This window comes from Brachyhypopomus gauderio, chromosome 6, assembly GCF_052324685.1.
Source record: "Brachyhypopomus gauderio isolate BG-103 chromosome 6, BGAUD_0.2, whole genome shotgun sequence".
NCBI lineage: Eukaryota > Metazoa > Chordata > Actinopteri > Gymnotiformes > Hypopomidae > Brachyhypopomus > Brachyhypopomus gauderio.
Genome location: NC_135216.1, coordinates 4,927,755 through 4,938,155, shown reverse-complemented (window position 1 = coordinate 4,938,155; position 10,401 = coordinate 4,927,755). Strand labels below are relative to the sequence as shown.

Below are 10,401 nucleotides of genomic sequence, written 5' to 3'. Positions count from 1 at the left end.
AGCCTGTGAGCGGGCCCAAGTTTAATGGTCATGGTTCGCTACTGGTATATATATATATATATATATATATATATATATATATATATATAAACAGTTAAAGTCAAAATTCTTAGCCCCCTTATGAAATCATATAAAACCCTTATCCTTCCAATGACATGGGCCATAACATTGAGTCTTTATAGTTTCTGTGTGTCCACAAGAACAAAGACAACATCTGCATAAAGTCAAATAAACATTTTTATTGGTTTGCTTCACTGAAACAAGAAAAAAGCAAAAAATGCAGTGGTCAAAATTATTAGCCCTCTGACAACTAATAGTCAATAGTGTAGCCTTTGTGATTCAAAACTGACAACAATCTTTTCTGGTAATTTCTAACCAAGTTGGCACATGTCTCCTGAGGGATTTTAGCCCATTCTTCCTTGGCAATTTGTTCAAGATCATGCAAATTGCTTGGTCTCCGAGCATGGACCCAAACCTTGAGCTCCCTCCACAGATTCTCAATAGGATTGAGATCAGGGCTCTGAGAGGGCCACTCCAGAACGTTGATTTTGTTGTCTTTCAAAAAGGTTTTGACCAACTTCGATGTGTGCTTTGGGTCATTGTCTTGTTGGAAGACCTAGCGACGACCTAACCCTAGACTGGCAGCAGATGACCTGATGTTGTTCTTCAAAATTTCCACATAATCCTTTTTTCATTGTCCCATGCACCCGAACAAGGTTTCCTGTCCCTGAAGCAACAAAACAGCCCCACAGCATTATGCTTCCACCAGCATGTTTCACTGTGGGGACAGTATTTTTAGGGTTGAAGGCCTCGCCCTTCCTACGCCAAACAAAAGCAGCATCCATATGCCCAAACAGCTCAAGTTTGGTTTCATCAGACCAAAGGACAGACTTCCAAAACTCACCCTTATGTTTCAGATTGTCTCTGGCAAAGTTCAGTCTGGCTTTGATGTGCCGCTGTGAGAGCAATGGGGTTTTTCTTGGACGATGACCACGAAGTCCACCACGATGAAGAGCCCTCACAACAGTCTTGCGTGAAACATCAAGTCCAGAAGAAGCAAGTTCAGCAACAATCATCTTTGCAGAGGTCCAGGGATTCTTGTTGACATCTCTGATTATTTTTTGCTGCAAAGTATTAGAAATCTTACGTTTTTGACCACAGCCATGTTTATTTTTAACAGGCTTTGTTTCTTTGTGCTTTGCGATGATGCAACGCACAGCTGTTCTAGAAACCAAGAAACGCTTGGAAATGGCAGTATATCCTTCCCCCTGAAAATGAAAGTTCACTATCTTCTGTCTGAGGTCCAGACTGATTTCTCTTCTTTTTGGCATGATGATATTGCTTCCTATAACAATTATAGAGCAACCCTAGAGTATCCCTTTCATTCAAGCAGTCAAGTAATACTAACTCTGCTTCTTGGAGTCACTTAAATAAGGTTCAGTGCTAATTGATTGCTCAGGTGTGGTTTGAAACCCAGTTAATTGGCTTTGAAAACACAAAATCACATGGGGGCTAATAATTTTGACCATCTCAGTTTTCACCAATTTGTTTCATAAAGAAATATTTAATATTTATTTTACATTCCAAAGTGGACCAAAATAGGCCTATATCATGGATTAATAATTTACTATATGAAATTTTATGTATATTGCAAAGAATTGCCAGTATTTTAGGGGAATAGTTAAAAGTTTGACCTTAACTGTATATATATATATATATATATATATATATATATATATATATATATATATATATATATATATATATATATATATATATATATAAATGTAAAACATTAACAGTGCATAAATATGTACATAAATAAAACATTGGTTCATTACTGTTCACTACAAATTTCAACCCAATCCAGTGAATATAGGCCATTCTTGAGGCATAGAGTAAACATATAAAACAAGTTAGTCTATAGGATGAAGTTTTAAAAAGATCAGAACTAAGAGGAATTGGTGTATAGATTTCTTGCATGGTTTCAATTTAACAGAAGTGAACTGGAAGGGAAGTTGGTAGGTCCTTAGAATAAATGTGGTTTGGATGGTAGTCAATGACTACAGAATCTAACATATTAATAATATAATGATCATCTTTATTTGTATTGCACCTTTCATACATACATGCAACTCAAAGTGCTTTACAGAATAAATAATACAAAGCATAAAAGAAAACAAATATAATTTTATACAGTTGGGCCTACTTACTGTTTGCAAATAATTTATACATGCACTTTGTACTTTGCTCCTCACTTTACGGGTTGCCAGACTGTGACGTTGACCACGACCTTTACTGTCACCTTGGATCATGTGTTTTGGGATCATGTGTTCACAACTACCAGTAGTCTAGATTATGTCCAAAAATTCATGTGTCCCCTTTAGGGAATTCAGATCTCATGTTGTCATTGTACATTGCAACTGCTGTAGTTTAAAGTAAGTCAGCCCCTGGGGCTCAGCACCCTGGTCTAGGGCCCAAACCTTGCCTGTTGGAAAGTGGCTCCTCTGGAACCTACTTACATGTAAATGAGACACTGACATTGGTGAAAGGTTTTGGTATTTTGGGAAATGTTATTATAATAAGAATCTTGACTACGTTCAAACTCAGATGAACACCTAAACCCACAACAATTTTATTCAACAGACAGAAACATTCAACATGGCACAAAAAATGCATGCCAAAAATTTACAGAAATTTTAATTCTTCTACAAAGTTCATTCACTTTGACCCCTAATCACATGAAGTGGGTCAAGGGAACTGATAACTAATTTAGACCCCTTCCTTCAGAATCACCTATGACATAATCATGCAAAAGATGCAGAATTATGCTCATTGCTTTTCTCTCTCTCTTGACAGCAGGACAATAATACAGTTCATTCATTTGCTAATGTAGTTAGCCTGAACTGCGTGTTAAACATGTAACTTCCACCCTGTATTCTACACATGAAATGAATATCTGGTTGCTGCTGGCCAAACAGCTTGATATTATCAACATAAAAGTTAACAAACCAAATCATTTTTCTGGCTGATTTGCAAAGTTTTCTGAACACTTGCATTTACCAGCTACTTTATTAGGTACACCTATCCAACTGCTCATTAATGCAAATGTCAAATCAGCCAATCACATGGCAGCAACCCAATGCATTTAAGCATGTAGACATGGCCAATCTGCTGCAGTTCAAACCAAGTACCAGAATGGGGACGAAAGGTGATTTAATTGACTTTGAACATGGCATGGTTGTTGGTGCCAGATGGCCTGGTCTGAATATTTCAGAAACTGCTGATCTACTGGGATTTTCACGCACAACCGTCTCTAGGGTCTACAGAGAATTTCTGTTCTGTGGGTGCAAATGCCTTGTTGATGCCAGAGGTCAGAGTAGAATGGCCAGACTGGTTCGAACTGATAGAACGGCAACAGTAACTTAAATAACCAGTCGTTACAACTGAAGAATGCAGAATAGCATCTCTGAACAGGGCTATAGCAGCAGAAGACTACACAGAGCACCTCACTTCTGTCTGCTAAGAACAGGAAACTGAGGCTACAATTCGTACAAGCTAGCCATAATTGGACAATACAAGATTGGAAAAAGTTCCCTGGTCTGATGAATCTCGATTTCTGCTGTAACATTTGTATGGTAGGGTCAGAATTTGGTGTTAACAACATGAAAGCATGGATCCATCCTGCCTTGTATCAACGGTTCAGGCAGGGCAGATTAGTACCAATTGAGCATTGTGTCAATGCCGCAGCCTACCGAGTATTATTGCTGACCATGTCCATCCCTTTATGACCATAATGTACCCATCTTCTGATGGCTACTTCCAGCAGGATAATATGCCATGTCATAAAGCGCGAATCATTTCAAACTGGTTTCTTGAACATGACAATGAGTTCACTGTACTCAAATGGCCTCCACAGTCACCAAATCTCAATCCAATAGAGCACCTTGGGGATGTGGTAGAACAAATTCACATCATGGATGTGCAGCCCACAAATCTGCAGCAACTGCGTGATGCTCTCATGTCGGTACCTTGTTGAATCTATACCACGAAGAATTAAGTCAGTTCTGAAGACAAAAGGGGGTCCATCATGGTACTAGCAAGGTGTACCTGATAAAGTGGCCGGTGAGTGTATGCATCACTGATAGGTGTAGCAAAAAGTCATGAAATATTAATAGCTCTCACACAAATAAGTGAACACAAATTGTTATTCACTGCACCCTACACTGTATATTTAAAAAAGCAAGAACCAAATATTTCATAAAAAATTTTAATGAGATAATCATTGACCTGGTTTGAGATCACATTTATCTGTCAAGAAGTTGAATGTTAGAAACTGCTGTACAATTATAAAACAATAACAGCTACATTTGCGATGATGTACAATCTCTTGTAGATAAATGTAAAGCAAAAAGTATATGCAAAAACATCTCCTGAGAAATAAGACAGCAGAACACCCTTGATATTGACAACCTCTCCTAAAAGTTTTTGATGACATGTTTATTTCTTTGCATGAATGCTTATGTACAACAATGCTATATAAGGAGAAGCATTCTACTTTCACAGATAAATTTTTTAAGTTTACGGCAAGAAGAATCAAACCATCTACTTGTATTACCTCCCTCATTTCCCAGACTGGCACAGTTCTCTCCAGAGGGGTCCTCAAATTTCCAGTTATCAGGTTCACCTGGAACGTTTGGTCTCATATACCAGAACCTTCATGGACATATATATATATATATATATATATATATATATATATATATATATATATATATATATATATATATATATATATAACACACACACACACACACACACACACACACACACACACACACATATATATATATATATAATTTAAAGAACAAGCCCAAACAAATGTATTTTATGTATTTTATGTGAGTATGCATATATATTGCTTTTTTCTTGTTCTCTTTAGACCTATCAAATGTAATATTTTGTAAGGGAGCATTATTTTACCTCACGTGAAACATACCTCACATAAGATTAAATGTGATGTGAAGCAATGGTCCACCTTCATGGACTTCAAGAACTTACGTGACATGATTCAGGGGTTTGCCGTTTACCCACATCCACTTTCCCTCAGTCTCCAAATCATTCAGCCCAATCCAGTGAGTTTCATTAACACGTGAAGATACAAAACCCTAATGTATAAAAAAAACAATTACTTGGATTTAGCTTAAACCTGCAACCTTATCCATGGCATTGGTAGAGATATAAGAACTATGGTAAAAATTAATGGAATAAAATATTTGATATTTATATGATTTATGTTTCACAGTATAAATGGGTAGAAGTTCATAGAATTACAGGCCCAAAAAATGGAAATTGTATTATGGCTGATTAAATTAAAACTTCAGGTTCGGTTTCTTTCATTTTTGTAACTTCAATAGAAACTTTTGAATTTTGTGTACCACATCACCTGCTCAGCTTGGCTGGTTATTATAACCAAATGTCCTCCTTGGTCACCACAGTGATCTTGACTCTGTGTCCAGTTCAGTTTTGCAGCTGAGAAGTTGTAACACTTCAGACCAAAAGCCATCCACCCTTCTTCACAAAGTCCACATTGATGACATCCTAGAATCAAAAACAGATAATCATAAATATGTGCAAAGTATGACTTTAATATATAATATATATTATATATTATATAAGTGAATTGGATTCTGTATTATTAATATTATTATTATTATAATGTTTAATGTAAATGAACTAAAATGGAAATTGAAATTGAATGGGAAAAAAATTGATATAAGGTAGTAAGAGCAGGAGGAGATTTTTCCAAGGTCTTACCAGAAGTATTGTGGAAGTACAGCATTTTACTGAAATCTGTTGAAGCAGATCATGCAGATTAAAATCATGTTCAAGTCAAATGTTTACAGAGTTTATGGTATGTTGTTTTAGAGAGAGAGAGAGAGAGAGAGAAAATTGTACTAAAGTACACAAAGTTTCCAGCGAGAAACTTTTTGGAAAAAATTTTGGACTCCGGATGTTTTAAAACTCACGTTTAGAGAATGTTACAAATAAAAGTCAAATTTCATTCCACATATGCGTGTAATTTTTTTTATAATGAAGTGTTTCACTCTGTAACGATCGAAGGAGGAGGCACGACGATCAACGTTGCAGTGAAACATAGAACGTTTATTTGGACTCTAGTGCAGTTCAACACTGTAATGTGAGCACACATACACAGACACGCAGGCACGAACTCAAGACAAAGACGAGCACAAGACATTGCGCGAACGCACATTAAATAGGTGATTAACACATACCCTCGTGATCACGAGACAAAGCACAGGTGAGACTACGAACACGCTCACAGACGACCCACACCCACGGAACTACAAACATGGACATAACGACACGCAGACAACGTAGCGACAAGCCCACAAGGAGGGGTCCGGTATGCGCTAAAAAGTGGCCCTTTCCCCCCCTGAGCACTTGCCCCCCAAAATGTCTTTGCATGTCACTGTATGTGTGTGTGTGTGTGTGTGTGTGTGTGTGTGTGTGTGTGCTGCATAAGAGAATAAGAGAATGGTGCTGAGTGGTACTCACACAGGCTGCCTAAAGTGCAGACTGCCCCTAATGCACAAAGGAGCAGGACAGACAGGGCAATCACGAGGACCTTTAGGGTTCTGTTGGAGGACGGAGGTCTCCTCTCCCGGACTGGCTGGACAGTGTGCTCAGAGGCATCTGTGAGTAATCCCTTGGTTATTTAAAAAAACTTTGAACTTTTCATATGATGTTGCACATTTGAATATAGACATCAACAGTGGCGTGCACACATAGACCTCAGGTGGTGCTAAAGCACCACCAACTCTGCCCTTTATCAACGAAAGTGCCCTTTTGAAACTTTGAAACCTTTTGATTTATTATTATTATTATCATTTTACTGAGGTCGGTTTGAAATGATCTTTTGAAAACCTGAGCAGTTAAAAACAATGCCCTGAAATGAGCCCCCACCTCGCACACACCCGACCTCTCTCTTCCTCTACCACCAGATGCGCTGCAGCAGCAGTTCAGTTCAGCGAGTGGAAGGAAGCGTCTTCAGCACAGCACACACGGTCACAGATAGACTTCTTCTCCCGTCCCCACCAGCCAGGTTACATACACATCAAGTCAAATCGTACCGTTTGCCCTCTAAGAACAACGTAAATTTTCTTGTACAGTAAAATGTCTCATACAGCACCAAACTACTAAACATTTTTAACCGACTGGTCACCTGATAAACTAGTCGCTCTAGCCCAAATCAATGATAGATAACGTGAGGACGACCACATACAAATAATTAAGGTAGAGTTTGCAAATCTATGTGTTAAGCTGAACGTTTTCTATTGTATAGATTTTGTTAGGCAACATAAATTAACACATTCGTTTGTGAAAGAAGAAACAGGAAGTCCCCATTACCTGTGAAAAATGCCCATCTGCATTCATGTAATGACAACACTCAGTAGCCTATAACTCCTTCTCCTACTTTTTGGTCTTTTTACTGTCTTAATTGTAGGCCTATATTGATTTACTAATTGCAAAATATATGCAACAAGGCCTGCAGACTGGAGGGTAAACAGAAGTTAACTGAAGGACTTAACAATGACTGTATATAGTTAATGTTCCATGTGGAACACTTCATTATAAAAAAAATTACAAGCGCATGTTGAATGAAATTTGACTTTTATTTGTAACATTCTCTAAATGTGAGTTTTCAATGGAAAAGGTCACACCGCCAACTGATAAAATCCATATTCAATATTAACTATATACAGTCATTGTTAAGTCCTTCAGTTAACTTCTGTTTACCCTCCACTGTGCCCTCTACACCCCCCCCCCCCCCCCCCACCCCCCCGAGCACTTGCCCCCCAAAATGTCTGTGCACGCCACTGGACATTAACCTACTTGACAATTCTGAGGCATTTTGTAATGGTAGTTAAATTAGTTTGCACAGGAGCAGGGTTCATACAGTTCAATCACACACACATGCTGCACCTGCCCACACACATTATTTTCAGAGCTTGGTCATGTAACTGAATGAAAGAATGTGATATCTCAGTTAAATTGAAAGGGATTAGTACATTAGTTATCTGCCCATTCTAGAAAATTAAACCATTACCTGCTGATATTTCATTTGAGAGCCTTTTGGAGGGTTCAATATTAGAATTTTCATAGATACTTTCCATTTTTAACCTTCCATGCACACTGCAGCTTTAAACTCTGCCATCAGGAAATGTCACACAGTTATTTATACTCACACAGACAGGAAGTGTAACGACATAACCCATGTTATGGCACATACAACATTATTATTCACTCTTTACAACTCATGTACACCTTCTGATAATGCACACATCCTCTATTCAGCAATCACCCTGCTTATATTATCCAATGTATCTGTCCAGTTCTTTTGTAAAGTCTTGCAATAATACTTTGTATCGTTGAACCTGATGAACTTTTTTGCTTGTTGTTGGCTTTTACGTGTTGGATATTACTACTTTCATATTGGATAGTCATTATAGCTTTTTGTCTCAGAATGCTCTGTTACCTTCTGGTTCTGCCTTTTCAGTTAGGCTGTAATAATTTAATTTAATGCCGGAGTTGCTGCCACACTCCAGAAATGTTTATAATTTCATCTGTCCCATATATGAACTCATACAGAGCTAATTTTCCCTGTTTTATCTTCTCCACATGGATGCCCGCCTACCCGAGGAACACTGAGAGGAGGAGAGATTAGCCTTTCCAGAGATCCATCCTTGGGCCAGCCACCTCCTGCCTAACTAGATATGATGGAAGATCAACCCATTGTCCTGACTAACCAGTGTAGATGAAGGATAAAGCCACTACCCTGGGCCCTCTCACCCCCCCGAATTCTCCTCTGCTATGCCTAACATTACCAACCATCAAGACGTTTGGGTCTGAACAGGAATTTAATAAAGAACTCATGTATATAAATACACACCAAGATGGGCTTTATTTATCCCTCACATCTTATCTGTTTTCCTCTTTTTAAATTGTTGTCATGGTGACCAGCGTCGGCCAGGGGAGGATGGGTTCCCCCCTGAGTCTTGGTTCCTCTCAAGGTTTCTTCCTCATGCTCTTAGGGAGTTTTTCCTTGCCACTGTCGCCCTTGGACACAGACACTTGTTTTAAGTCCAATGGTTGTTAAAAACTCTGCATTCTATATCAATCTTTATTTTTACCATTAGCTAGCATATTTTAAAGCCAAGAGCTGATTTCTTTAAAGCTGTCCAACACATTCGCTGACACACAGCCTGTTATACAGCCTGTTGCTGGGGTTTGTGACCATATTCTGGTTTATTTTGTTTATTCTTTGTATCATAATGTCTTGTGATGCACTTGGTGTCACAAAAAAGCAGTCTGTTCATTATTAGAATAATTTTTATTGAATAACACATTTTCTAAAAATCACCTAAGATGATGTTTTCCCTAATTTTCTGCAGATCATGGAGAAAGCTGCTGTAAGTCTGGTAGAGAATGACTTCCTCCTGAGCTTAGGGATGGATGTATCAGAGGACGATTGTGCACTGGAAGACTGGAGACCTGCAAAAGGGGAAAGTTGTGCAGAAGAACAATGATGTTGTGTGTAATGAAATAAAGGTTTAAGAGAAGGTTTCTTCTCCAGCCCCACGTCCACTGTCTGTGCAGCACCTTGCAGATCAGAGCTTGTGTGGTCCTGCTCTGTCTGAGAAGCGGTGATGCCAGCGAGATCACTCATCACAATGTGGCCAATCATAGCTGACAGCTCAGGGCAGCATCGCTGTACTGACTGCAGCTCTTCCAAGTCAGTCTCCATCACAGAGGCGCTCCCAGAAGAACGGGGCTCAAAGAGAAATCAGCGTTAGGCTTGTTGCTGTCAGGGTTGGACCCAGGCACGTGCCTCCTGCCGCCACTAGGCGGAGCCCGCGAGCCGGTACCAGGGGTAATCGAGCCCGATAGATTACACCTGTTGGGCTGCCTATTTAAAGCAGGCGACTTCAGCAACGCATTGCTGAAGTTGTCTGTAGTCACGCACTCTCACAGCCTAAGCCAAGTTCTCTCTTCTTCTCACTACGATCTCGTTGCTCTCTTTCTCTCGTTTTCCCCCTGAGTGTTCTCAGGTTGGTTTTGTTTCTTTTTTGTCTTCTCCCTCTGTTCTTCGTCGGTTGTCCTCCAGTGTTCTGGTTGACAGTCTGACAGGTAACCTGGTAAGAAGCCGCTGGTCTTGTACCAAAGCTTCGTCTTTTGTTTTGTATATTTTTCTCCTCTCCTTCTGACACGTTGAGGTTTCTCCGTGTGTTTTTCGTTTTCCTGTTTTTCCCTTATTAGACGCGTTGTATTTCTTTCCGCGTGTTTTTGTTTGTTTACTTACCTGTACACGTCGAGTTC

The 10,401-nt window shown here is 39.1% G+C and overlaps 1 protein-coding gene across 1 annotated transcript; it reads right to left on the bottom strand.

Annotated features, from left to right (window-relative positions):
- Positions 1-2,177: 2,177 nt before the first annotated feature.
- On the bottom strand, positions 2,178-8,225 carry LOC143516176 (CD209 antigen-like protein C). The gene is made up of 6 exons (XM_077007750.1): positions 8,132-8,225; positions 6,580-6,717; positions 5,818-5,853; positions 5,447-5,601; positions 5,062-5,168; positions 2,178-4,716 (listed from the first exon to the last, which is right to left on the bottom strand). Exons 1-6 carry the CDS (start codon positions 8,196-8,198, stop codon positions 4,536-4,538), a joined length of 684 nt encoding a protein of 227 aa, XP_076863865.1. The 5' UTR covers positions 8,199-8,225; the 3' UTR covers positions 2,178-4,535.
- Between the last annotated feature and the right edge of the window lie 2,176 nt (positions 8,226-10,401).